Below are 12,810 nucleotides of genomic sequence, written 5' to 3' on the forward strand. Positions count from 1 at the left end.
ACTGACTTAGGCACCGAGTAAAGAAACAGTGCCGTTGCATTTACCAAAGACTGGCCACTTTTCAGGCTAGGTGCTCTTAGGTCAAGCGAAACGTAGCTGGAGGAGGCGCAGTAAGTGCCTGCGAAAGGCAGCCAGTCTCCGGCCGGGTGCGCCCCCGGGTCGCGGAGGCTACGGGCTGGGAGGGAAAAGTCCGGGGAATAGGGGGATCTGGGCCTCTAGGGCGCGCGAGCTTCCCGCGCCCCGGGTCAGGCGCACCAATCGCGCGGAGAGGAGGCGCCTCGGCTCATCCAATCAGCACGGCGGATCCGGACACCCTCTGTCGCCTTGGCAACGGGACGCAGGGGCTCGGGCGCGGCGAGGTGGCAGTTTGGGTCTGGTCCTGTGGAATCGTATTATGTCGCGCCCGAAGGTAGGAGTGCCACGGGGTCCAGATGTTTTCAACGTCCCGAGAGAGAGGGAGGGAGGCCGCGGAGGGATTCAGACTCGGGGGGGGGGGGGGGGTTGTACGGAGTCTCCGCGGAGTGATGCCGGACAAGGAGGAGGAAAATGAATTCAGAGAAAAGACTTCAAGCCCTGGCTGGCCTCGCGCCGCCGCCCGAGATGCTGCGCGAGTCCGCAGCCGGGGCTTGCTGGCGGGAAAGCTACGAAAATGTGGGATTCTAAACTGTACTCAGCGATTTCGGGGGCCCTGGGGGCAACCTCAGAACCTAGAAAAGCTCTTAGAGATCTATTCATCCCGCCTCCTGTTTGCCTACCTATCCATCCATTCGTAATGCATTCATCCTCAAACGCTAATCAATGGCTTCTCCAAACCGAGCCCACTGCTGACCAGTGAGGAGGACACAGAGGTGAATCACATAAGTCCCTGTCCTCTAGGAGTGCACAGGCCAGCGCCCCCCCCCCCCCACACTTTAAAGTGGGGAAAATGTGGCCCAAAGAAGGGAAATGAATTACTCTAGAATCCACCCTCCTCCCCACCAGCCTGCTTCTTATCCCGTGTTCTCTCATGCATGGCACCCCAGTTCTTTAAATTCCATCTCACAACAAAAAAACCAGTGATTACATTGGGCTCACTCAGATAATCCAGGATAATCTATTTTAAAGTCAGTTGATTATGTCTGCAACTTTAGTTTTCCTTTGCAATGTAACATATTTACAGGTTCTGGGATATTAGGACATGGGCATCTTTTGGGGGATCATTATTCTGCCTATCACAATATTCTATCATCAAATAACTGGAAAATGAAATTGTAAAAAGTACTATTTAAAAAAGCATCACATGGGCACCTGGGTGGCTCAGACAGTTAAGCATTCTATTCTTAATTTCAACTCAGGTCTTGATCTCAGGGTCATGAGTTCAAGCCCACAGCTGGGCTCCATGCTGTGCGTGAAGCCTACCTAAAAAAAACAAAAAAACAAAAAAAAAATTAAAATAACATTACAAAATCAAAGTCCTATGAAATAATTTAATTTAAAATGTCCAATGGAGGTGCCTAGGTGACTCAATTAGTTAAGTGTCTAACTCTTGGTTTCAGCTCTGGTCATGATTTCACAGTTTGTGAGCCCTGAGTCAGGCTCTGCACTGACAGCTCAGAGCCTGCTTAGGATTCTCCCTTTCCCTCTCTCTCTCTGGCCCTCCCTCGCTTGTGCTTTCTCTCTCTCTCAAAATAAATAAACATTTAAACAAGTCCAAGACTTCTGTACTGAAAACTAGAAAATATTGTGGACAGAAATTAAAGAAGAGCTAAATTAATGGAGAGATAGATCATATTCAGGGATTGGGAGACTCAATACATAATGATGTCACTTCTCAATATGATCTATAGATTCAATACAATCCCAGTAAAATCCCAACATGCTTTTTTTGGAGAAATTAGCAAGCTGGTTCTAAAATTTATATTGAAGTGCAAATGACCCCAAATTGCAAAGACAATCTTGAAAAAAAGCAAAGTTAGAGGACCTATGCTACTTGATTTCAAGATTTACTAGAAAGCTATGGTAATTAAGACAGTGTGGTGGTGACATAAGGGTAGATAAATAAGCAAATAAGATGGAGTCTAGAGACAGACCCACATATACACAGTCAACTGAATTTTGACAGAAGAGTCAATGTAATTCAGTGAGGAAAGGAAAAGTTTTACAACCAAATACTCTGAGCAACTGGATAAACTGATGGAAAATAGAACTGAAAACATGAAAGAGTATAAAAGATATAATAAATAAAAAAAGAGTAGGACACCTGACTAGTCCTGGGGTACTTGGAGGGGCTTGTGTATATGACTGAGATAAGAGTTCATTTGCTTTTGTGGGGGGCTAGTTTCTGTCTGTTTCATAAAGCAGTACTCTCAATCCCTTTCCACTGTCCCTATCCCTCTGAGGGATATGATGGTGTGGTAGGCAGAATTCTAGATGGCCCCCAAGATTCCCACCCCTTATGGACATACCTTGTGTAATTCCCTCCCCTTGAGTGTGGGTGGAGTCTATGAATTTGATGGGATAGTTACTACCGTGATTGTTACTGTGCATGGCATAGGACTCTATCGTGGCTGACTTGGAGAGGAAAGGGTTGGAAGTCAGAGAAATGAGCTCCTGCTGGCCTGGAAGAAAGCAAACATCCATGTTGTGAACTGCCTAGGGGGTTATGTTGAAAGGAACTGCGTGGCCTCTAGTTGCTGAGAGCAGACTCCAGTCGACAGCTAGCAAGTAAACAGAGACCTCAGTCCTGCAGCCCCAAGCAACTGAATTCTGAGAACAATCTGGATGGTCTGGGAAAAGGACCCTGAGCCCTGGATGAGAAACATAACGCAGGCCATCACCTTGGCTGTAGCCCTGTGAGACCTGGGCAGAGGATCCAGCTAAGCTACTCCTGGCCAGCGGAAACTGCAAGACATAAATTTATGCTGTTTTAAGCCACTAAGTTAGTGGTAATTTGTTATACAGTAATAGAAAACAAATGCAGATGACAAGTCTGTCTAAGCTACAGAAGTCATCCTGCACACGACCAATTTTGATTTCTTTCTCATACCTGCCGTTAGGGATCAGTCTTGCCAGGACTGAAGGCCAAACTGTTTTAGACGTGGTAGAAGCAAAATAATACCCACTCTGCTTTGAGGATTTGAAAGGCCCATTTTGGATGCAAGAGATTAACTTTGCTCCGAGCCTTTGACTCAGTCCACTCCTGGATCATGGATCTAATCAAACATGTTTCAGCTCCTTCTCACAGAGCCTGCTGAGCTCAGCCCTTAAAACTCAGCCCTCAAAACTGGGGTTGGACCTTTGGAGTGCTGAAAACTAGGTGTTCACTCTACTGGTCATGCTTGTGGAACAATCCTATGAGGTGGGCCCTTGAATACCTGAGGATTTATCCCAAGGACCAAGTTGCTGGGCACATATTGACCAACGTGAACTTGGCCAGGCAGGTCCTTCTTGTCTCAGCATTGGGCGATACTGCATCGGATGGTTTCAGCATTTTAAGATCTGCGGTAAGTTGAGCTGGGAAGGCAGTGTGGATATACAGAACCAGTTACATCACTTTCCTTTTCTCATTACAGAATCAAAATTACAAGGGCCATGGATTATCAAAGGGAAAAGAGCGGTGAGTGGTCCCACGCAATCTAATAAACGCAGAACTAAATTCCTCCTCTCTCCTCCCTCCCACCCCCCTCCCTCCCTTCTTTCCTTCCTTCCTTCCCTTTTCCCATCTCTCCACCCCCCTTCTTTGCTTCAGTAATGACAATGATAATAACAAACAATCACTGAGCACTTACCATGTGCCAGGCTAGTTGTTTTATCTCTTTGAATCTTTGCCACAGTCCTTTGAAGTAGATACTGCTATTGTGTCCATTTTATAGATGGGGAAACTGAAGCCCAGAGAGGCTAAGTAGGTAACTTGCTGAAGCCTGTAGGATCAGTTAGTGGCAGAGCTTGTTGGGCTCCAGGGCCCACGATGCCCAAAGCAGGAGGGAGCGGTGTGGACTTCGCTGGAGGTTTTTCGTGAGAAGTTAGAAGTTACACCACACACGCCGTGGCGCATATTTTCGATACTTCTGTTTCATTAGGTATTTCTATTCTTTCTAAAGTCACATCTGGCCATGTCACCACTGAGGAGGGTGTGTGTGGTCTCTGACCCCACCTCTCGTGCAGCGCCCATCGACTTTGCCTTCTTTCTCTACCTACTGAGAGAACTTTGCCACCAATTTCAAATCTCTTACTCTCTTCCACAGAGCAGCTCAGCTCTAGTCTGGGTCCTGACCCTAAATTTACACAGCCACTCCCACCCCAGCCAAAAAAGGGCACTTCAGTTAACAGGGTCTATTTTATTGGGTCAGGCACCAATTAGAAATGTGTTTAGCTACAAGTAACAGGAAACCCAACTAATAGTAGCTTTAAACAATTATATTTGCTTTCCTCATATAACGAAGAGTCAAGAGGGCGGGTGCAGAGTGGTTCAACGCTCTCAGAGCTAGCGTCTCTGTGATTGCCTCGACCTTTTCCCTCTGGACACTAAGTGGCTGCTACAGCTCCAGCCTTCATGTCATGATCAAGGTGGGAAGGAGTGGCAAGGGAAGTCTCAAGCCACATTCCTTTCTTTCTTTCTTTCTTTTTTTATTTTTAAGGTTTATTTGTTTTTGAGAGAGACCGAAACAGCGTGAACAGGGGAGGGGCAGAGAGAGAGAGAGAGGGAGAGAGAGAGAGAATCCAAAGCAGGCTCTGTGCTACCAGCACAGAGCCCGATGTGGGGCTTGGACTCGTGAAACTGAGATCATGACCTGAGCTAAAACCAAGGTTTGGTTGCTTAACCGACTGAGCCACCTAGGTGCCCCATCTTTCTTTATTTTCATCAAAAGAACCAGTGCTTTCCAGGAACCCACCCTCTTTAGCCATCTTATGTTTTTATCTTACCAGAATCGTGTCGCCTGGACACCCTTAGCAGCATGAATGGTTAGGAATATAAGTTACATAAGTGACGTTATCGTGTTATTATTCTGCACCCTGCTTTTGTCACACAAAATTCTATTTTCAGTATTTATCCACGTTGGTGCACGTAGCTCTGGATGCATTTTGACTACTATCTGTGTTCCATTGTAAGCCACAAGTCATTTATCTGCTTCCTGTTGAGAGGCCTTCTGGCTGGGCCTTAGAATTGAATTAGAATTAGAAAGCACACCCTGAGACAAGGGTGTGTGAGCAAGTCGTTTATTTGGAAAGTTGGAAGGTGATTTCAGTAAGCATTGGCAGGGCAGAGGGGTTGCAAGGCATCCAAGGGAAGGAAACCAATAAACGGGGCATTACAGACAGGTTATTGTGGTGGGCCAGTGGGGCTCAGTCCTACTGGGGATTCCTAGGAGATAGTACAGAATACTGCAGACTCGTCCCCACTGAGTTTTGAGGAACTGGAGGCCTTACCCATCAACTCCAGTCGTCATTAGTTGTATGCTGGTGTGGGAAGGGCACTTGGGACCTGCTTTAAGCACTGGTTGAGCTGACTGCGTGCACAGGAATGGAGAATGTCCAAGGGACAAGGGTGGGCCACCAACCGTGTGCTGCAGGTTATTTCCGTACAAAATAGTAATAATTACAAACGAACATCCGTGTACATATAATGCCTAGGGTATCTATCTAGGGTATAGAGCTAGGATGGAATTGCTGGCCATAGACTATGTGCAAGTTCAGTTTCACTAAATACTGCCATGTGGTTCTCCAGAGTTCCTTCTACCAGTACAGGAAGAGTTTCCATTTTAGCACATTGTTGCCGAACTTGGACGTCTAGGTTTTTGCCAGTCTAATGTGCCTGAATAGTAACTGACAGTTTCAATCTGCCAGATTGCTCTCTAAAGATTTATCCGATTTACAGTTCCATCAGCATTATAGGATAATTGTCATTTCTCTACATTCTTGTGAACGCTTGGTATTTGTCTGATTTTAAACATTTCCCCCGACCTGATGGATATTAACATTGGGTCTCTTCATTGTTTTGGATTAATGTTTAAATACTCCTTACTTTACTACTTTATAGCAGGGGTTCTTAAAATTTGAGCTCAAATTTTCTACTTCAAAATTATTATGGACTCTTGTCAACTTTTATCATAAACACTTCAAAAATTAGAAATTTAAAACGATACATTTAAAAAATTTTATTAATTCATTTAGAAAGCAATAACGGACTCATTACCTGGTAGTGTAAATGATGCATTTTTACGAACTATAACCGTATTCTCCCTCCTCCAAATTTATTATGATGAGTAGTAAATGTTTGCACATCTTTGTGTATTTCTTAAATGTCTGGCTTAATAGACAACATTTGGCTTCCTGAACCTTCTGGATTCAATCTGTTGTGATATGTTGTTTTGGTTGAAGAAGAGGAAGGAAATCCAGCCTCACAAATGTATGTAGTTGGAAAAGGGAGGACTTTGTGTACCTCTGGAAGAGACTCGGAGACCCTGAGGACTACTTGGACGACCCACCAAGAACTGCTGTTTTAGGGAATTACAATACGCATCCTTAACTCATCACCGTCTACTGTGAATCAGTAATTATACCACTTTGTGCACAATGGAAGAACCTTAGAACAGCTTGCTCTGTTTACTCCCCTCTGGTCCTTTGTGCTGTTATTTTTGTCATGTATTTAAAAAAAAATTGTTAATGTTTCTTTTTGAGAGAGAGACACACACAGAGCACGAGTGGGGGAGGGGCAGAGAGAGAGAGACACACAGAATCCGATGCAGGTTCCAGGCTCCGAGCTGTCAGCACAGAGCTTGATGCAGGGCTCGAACCCATGAACCATGAGATCATGACCTGAGCCGAAGTCAGATGCTCAACCGACTGGCCACCCAGGTGCTCTGACTCTTTGCCATGTATTTAAACACTAAAGAAGGTGCTTCAGGGTCAAGGAAAATTATCCCTGATGGAGATTCAGATGTACCAAAATGGATATGTGAGTAGAAAGAGAGATCAATTGATTGATTTTCCAGATGATGTGAAAATGTTAGGGTTTAGGAGCTAACAGTCAAGAAGGAATTCTTGAGACATCTTTGGTGCAAAAAGGTGGTTTATTAAGGCATGCAGACAGGATCTATGGGCAGGAAGAGCTGCACAGGGAGCGCCTGGGGTGGCTCAGTCAATTAAGCATCTGACTTTGGCTCAGGCCATGATCTCAGGGTTTGTAGGTTCGAGCCCCACATCAGGCTCTATGCTGACAGCTCAGAGCCTGGAGCTTGCTTTGGAGTCTGTGTCTCCCTTTCTTTCTGCCCCTCCCCCACTTATACTCTCTCTCCCTCTCTCTCTCTCAAATATAAATAAACATTAAAAATTAAAAAAAAACAACAACAGATGCACTGGGGTTGTGAGGAGTGGCTGATTATATTGGGTTTAGGATAACGTAAGTCTCTAAGGAATTTGGAAGCAAGGTTTCCAGGACCTCGAGGGGCTAGCTGTTGTTAGGATACAGTCATTTACAACGGTCTAGTAAAACCTTAGTCATGAGACCCTTCAGGTGGATGTCAGTGGGCCATGTGTTTGGAGGACGATTGCTAACATATATCTTGGTTACGGAGGGCAGGGGGAGAGGTAGAGATAAGGGATTTTCTTTACAGGATCCTAGAGGTCAGGCTAATGTCAAGCTAAGGTTGCCTTTTATCTCTAGCAAAGTATTAACATGGAGGCAGTCGAGTTTCTGGAGGAAGGTCACTCTGTCTCAAGGACTTGTCAATGTGCTATAAGTTGTAAAGAAATTTAACTTTTTTTTTTTTCTTTTGCCTTTGTTTTCCACTCCACAGAGACCGTAAGCCCTTTCTTCTGACCACTACTTAGGGTTAGGGGCCGATCATTTGATTCCTCCTAAAGCTGAGTGGAACATGGGTTGGGCCAAAGCTTTAATTACAGTGAGTTGGCCCCAAGCCCAACCTCCTGTACTGCCATTTTGAGCCTTTGCCCCGGAAGGGGGTTGAACTACAGTTCAGTGTTTGTGTATTTGTTTGTTTGTGGGTTGTTTTTTGGTTCATTTTTGGATTCAATCTGGCAGGGCTGCCAGAATGCCCACACCACATCATTGTGCAGGAGTATGGGTTTTCTCTCTGCTTTACTACGTTCTCTACTGTTTCTTTCTTAAGCAAATTTGCCGCAATGTTGTTTTGGTTCGGTTCGGTCTGCTTTGGTTTCCGAATGGGACTCTTCCAGATTTTGATTTGTTTGGCCGCCCTCCCTCTTGTCCAAGCACAGCTGCTTTCTCCTGGTGACTGCTTCTCTGTGGCTGGCTCGTTCCTCCCCTTGCCCAAACTCAGACGCCCCCCCAGACCTGGACACCTGCTATAGCTCTCTGCTCCCCGCTAAGGGCTTTTTTCTCTCTGGAATCAGTTCAGGTTTTCTTTTGTCCGTTGCTCCCCACTAGCCCCATAGTCAAGTGTGCTGTTTAGTTTGCACATTTTCCCCCTCCCTGCTTCAGTAGGACTGAGAGTCTTTCGCATCCTCTTCCACTATAACCTGCGATATTTTAATTTGCGTTTACTTGATTGTCGGGAAGGTTGAGAATCTTTTCTCGTGCTTACTGGTATGTTTCCCCTGCTATGAATTGCCTGTTCAATCCTTTAGGCATTTTTGTCTTTTTATTTTTAAAAATTTTTTTTTCAACATTTTTTATTTATTTTTGGGACAGAGAGAGACAGAGCATGAACGGGGGAGGGGCAGAGAGAGAGGGAGACACAGAATCGGAAACAGGCTCCAGGCTCCGAGCCATCGGCCCAGAGCCTGACGCGGGGCTCGAACTCACGGACCGCGAGATCGTGACCTGGCTGAAGTCGGACGCTTAACCGACTGCGCCACCCAGGCGCCCCATTTTTGTCTTTTTAAAAATGATTCGTCGAAGCTCATTCTGTACTTGGTCCAAATGTCTTACAGATTGTAAGCATTACAAATATTTTGTCTTAATCTGTAACCAGTCCTTTAAGCTTTATTCGTGGTGTATTTTGTTACAGAGTTCTGTTGTATATACAGAAAGGTGCATGTGTCGTAAGTTTATAGCTCAGTGAATTTTCGTCAACTTAATACACCCACATATCAGGAATCAGAACATCACCAACACTCCAGAAACCCCACTCATGCTCTCTTTCTATCATTCCCCCACAAAGGTAGCCATTATCCAGACTTCTAATGATGTGCTAATTTTTTTAATTAAATAGTTACTTTGAGATAATTGTAGATTTATATGCAGTTATAAGAAATAATATAGTGAGGGGTGCCTGGCTGGCTCAGTTGGTAAAGCATGTGACTCTTGATCTCAGGGTTGTGAGTTCAAGCCTCATGTTGGGTGAGGAGCCTACTTAAAAAAAAAAAAAAAAGTATAAGAAATAATATAGTGAGTTACCATGTGCCCTGTATTTGGTTTTCTCCAATGGTAACAGAGAATACAACTATAATGCGGTATCACAACCAGGATACTGACATCCATACAGTCAAGATAAGGAAAGTTCCCATCACCACTGATTCCTAATATGACCATTTTATGACCACATCCACTTCCTCCTCCTCCCTCTGCCTTCTTCCACAATCCTACCTCCCCCCTGTGCTTAACCCCAAGCAACTGCTAATCTGTTCTTCATTTTAATAACTTTGTCATTTCAAAAAGTCATATAGGGACACCTGGGTGGCTCAGTCAGTTAAGCGGAGAACTCTTGATTTTGGCTCAGGTCATGATCTCACAGTTTGTGGGCTGGAGCCTCACGTCAGGCTCTGCACTGACAATGAGGAGCCTGCTTGGGATTCTCTCTCTCCCTCTCTCCTTCTCTCTCTCTGCCACCCCCCTCCCCCACTTGCATGTGCGTGCATGCTCTTTCTCTCAAAAGAAAAGCTATATAAATGGAATTGTACAGTATATAAGAACGTTTTAGGATCGACCTTTTTCACTCGGCATAATTCCCCAGAGATGCATGCAGGTTGAATGTACACATATTTCACTCCTTTTTATTGCTAAGTCAGTATTCCATGGCATGGATGGACCGCTATTTAACCATTCACCCATTGAAGGACATCTGGGTTGTTGCCAGCTTCGGGCTATTCTGGATAAAGCTGCTGTGAACATCCACGCACAGGTTTCTGCGTGACCCTGAGCGAGTGATCTGTCACCCTGTCTTGCAGAGAGCAGAGAGCTTCAATCCGATTCAAGACCACTCTCATGAATACTCTCATGGATGTCCTTCGCCACAGGCCGGGCTGGGTAGAAGTAAAGGAGTAAGACGCATCCCCACCCCCTGCCAATCTCGGCCCTCTTTCCCTTTGACTCACCAGGCCTTGTCTCCCTCTGTTTTCTCCCAGTTCCTGTGGGTGGCTCCTGGGACTTGTCCCAATTTGGCCATGACAGGGACCAAAATTTATTTGGCACTCCGAGTGTATCAGGCACATTACAGACGACATCTCTGCCTTGTCTAAGTCTTAGAACCATCCAGCAAGATATGATTATGTTCAGAGGGATCAAGCCAATTGTTGAAGGTCACACAGCACATGTGTGTCAGAGTGGGAGTTGCTCCCAGTTCAGTTGGACTCTTCCGTAGCCAGGGTCCTAGAGCTCTCTGGAGAATCAAGGAGTGCAGCCGTCACAGACTAGCTGGCTTGAATCCTCTAGGGATGGCAGGTCGAGGTCAAGGGCTGCTCGTCCCTGGCCACTTACTAGTCCTGTGACTTTGAACGAGTTACTTGACCCCTAAGCCTACATCTCTTCTATGGTGGGCCCTGGGGATGCTGAGATGAACAATGTCTGGCACATAGCAGGTGCTAATGTTAGTGAGGGCTAAGGTTGGGCTGCATATAACAGAGACCCAAAGCAAAAGAGTCTCTGACGGACCAGAAGTTTATTTATTTATCTCTCCCACCAAAGTCCAGGTGTAGGAATTTCAGAGATCGCATAGAAATTTGGAACCACCTGTTTCCGTCTTTCCATCCTGCCATCCCTTGAGTGAAGCCCTTCTCACGGTCTAAGGTGAAGCTCCAGTCTTGCATCCACAGGGCGAGCAGCAGTAGGTAGGAAGGAGACAAGAAAGTACACGCCCTGCCCTTGAAGGACACAGCCCAGAAGTCCCTCACGTTGGCCAGACTTAGCCTAGCTGCAAGAGAATCTGGAAAATGTAGCTTTTATTTTGGAAAATGTGGATTACATTTCCCCAGGTAAATGTTGGGAATTCTATTACTGTAGACAAAAGGGGGAGAATGGATAGGAAGGGGGAGGGCCACCAGCTGCCCTGACCTGGTGCTCAGTCAATGTTGTTGCATAACAATAGCTGAGCCCGTTAGACACTCTTTACTATAGCAGTTTACACGCCTGACCTCTGAATCGTCCAGCAAACCTTCTTCTGGGAGGTGCTATTATCATACCCATTTGCTGGAAAACGGGACACCTGGGCATGGAAGAGTAAAAAGTGCCATGTTGGAGGTCACTTGGCTTGTCAGGGCTTGGGCTGCACCCAGTCGGTCTGTGTGCAGAGTCCCAGGTGCATTTCTACCCTCTCGGTGAATGAGGAAACAAATGAGCCAATGGATGAATCCGTGATTCCCACTGCCTGGTACTGGAGTCTAGTCTTCAGTTAATGCTGTAATTTTGTAACTTAAAAAAAACAAAAACAAACAAACAAACAAACCACGTTGGAAGCAACGGTGGTGGCATTATTTTCTTTCCTGTCACATCCTTTTCAAGCACCTCCTCTCTGCACCCCAGCTCTGGCATCGGATTCTGTGGATTAGCCTGGGTAGGAATGCTGATGCTGCTGTGCCCTGGGCGAGCGAGGTTCTCCTCGACTCAGGGCTCCAGGGATGATTGTAGTCACCTCTTGAGGCTGTTCTGAGGACTCAGTGAGGGGAGGGCTTTGTGGACAGGGAAGGGCTTACAGATGTTATCGGGAGGCACTGCTTGGTGATGTGGGCCGGGGGTGGCAACCCAGATGCTTCTAGAGCCCAGGCAGGTAACCTGATCAGGTGAGGCTGGCTGGTTGCCATGGGCCGTAGGCAGTGGTAGGTAGGGGCTGTGATCTGGAGAGGGTGCGTCCCAACTTGGTGGCTGTTCCTCACTCCCGCGACAGGTGCCAGGAGGCATCAGGACCCCGTGTGGCCGATACCCCGGTTGTTCAAAGGGAACCCAAAGGAAGTCAGCAGCCTGGATTTGTGTAGGAACGTTTCTCCCGTTCTCACTCTGGCCTAGCGAAGCACACTGTGGGCAGGGCTGGCCCACGGCACCCCCTTGAGGCTCCTTATGAAACTTGCTTGTCCCTCAGCTGCACCTCCATGGGCCCCAGGCCCTCAGCAGTGCTGAGGTCCTTACCTCATGACCTTTGTCCCACCCACCCCCAGTGAAGGGGACTGGGATTTCTACTGGTGTGACGTCAGCTGGCTCCGGGAGAACTTTGACCACACCTACATGGACGAACATGTGCGGATCAGTCACTTCCGAAACCACTACGAGGTGAGCTGGGTGGGCTGGTGGTGGCGGGGGAAGGGGGGGCACTGAGTCGGCCCCTTCATGTCACTGCATGTCGCAACGAGCAGGGGCTGGCGCGGGAGTGCAAGGAGCAGAATGGAAAAGCGTAAGGGAGTTTGGGGTACATGCCAGGTGGGGAGCATGTGCACAAGATACACGATGGGCTAAAGGATGTGAGAGGGTAAGGATCTAATACCCGAGCAGCAGGCTATCTTGGGGTGGGGACTCAGGTCACAGGCTGGTGGGCATGTCAACACTACAGATGTGAGGGGCAGCCTGGCTTGGGGGGCAAGGGCCGCAGGAGCAGGATGCTTGAGCCATATGGTGATTTCAGGGAAGAGACAGATTGAGCAGTC

General features: G+C 46.8%; 1 protein-coding gene across 3 annotated transcripts in view; it reads left to right on the forward strand.

Annotated features, from left to right (window-relative positions):
- The first annotated feature begins 336 nt into the window (after positions 1–336).
- The window catches only part of TTLL9 (tubulin tyrosine ligase like 9), a 43,010-nt gene continuing 30,536 nt past the window's right edge, over positions 337–12,810 (forward strand). For 2 of the 3 annotated variants that reach the window (XM_058685226.1, XM_058685227.1), the window contains exons 1-5: positions 337–409; positions 3,552–3,595; positions 10,129–10,221; positions 12,060–12,143; positions 12,328–12,439. In XM_058685226.1, coding sequence (XP_058541209.1) covers positions 395–409; positions 3,552–3,595; positions 10,129–10,221; positions 12,060–12,143; positions 12,328–12,439 — 348 coding nt within the window. In that variant the 5' untranslated portion in view covers positions 337–394. The remainder of the gene's footprint in view (positions 410–3,551; positions 3,596–10,128; positions 10,222–12,059; positions 12,144–12,327; positions 12,440–12,810) is intronic. The other variant, XM_058685228.1, reaches the window with a different exon arrangement.

The sequence above is a fragment of the Neofelis nebulosa genome, chromosome 9 (genome assembly GCF_028018385.1).
Source record: "Neofelis nebulosa isolate mNeoNeb1 chromosome 9, mNeoNeb1.pri, whole genome shotgun sequence".
In the NCBI taxonomy this organism is placed as follows: domain Eukaryota; kingdom Metazoa; phylum Chordata; class Mammalia; order Carnivora; family Felidae; genus Neofelis; species Neofelis nebulosa.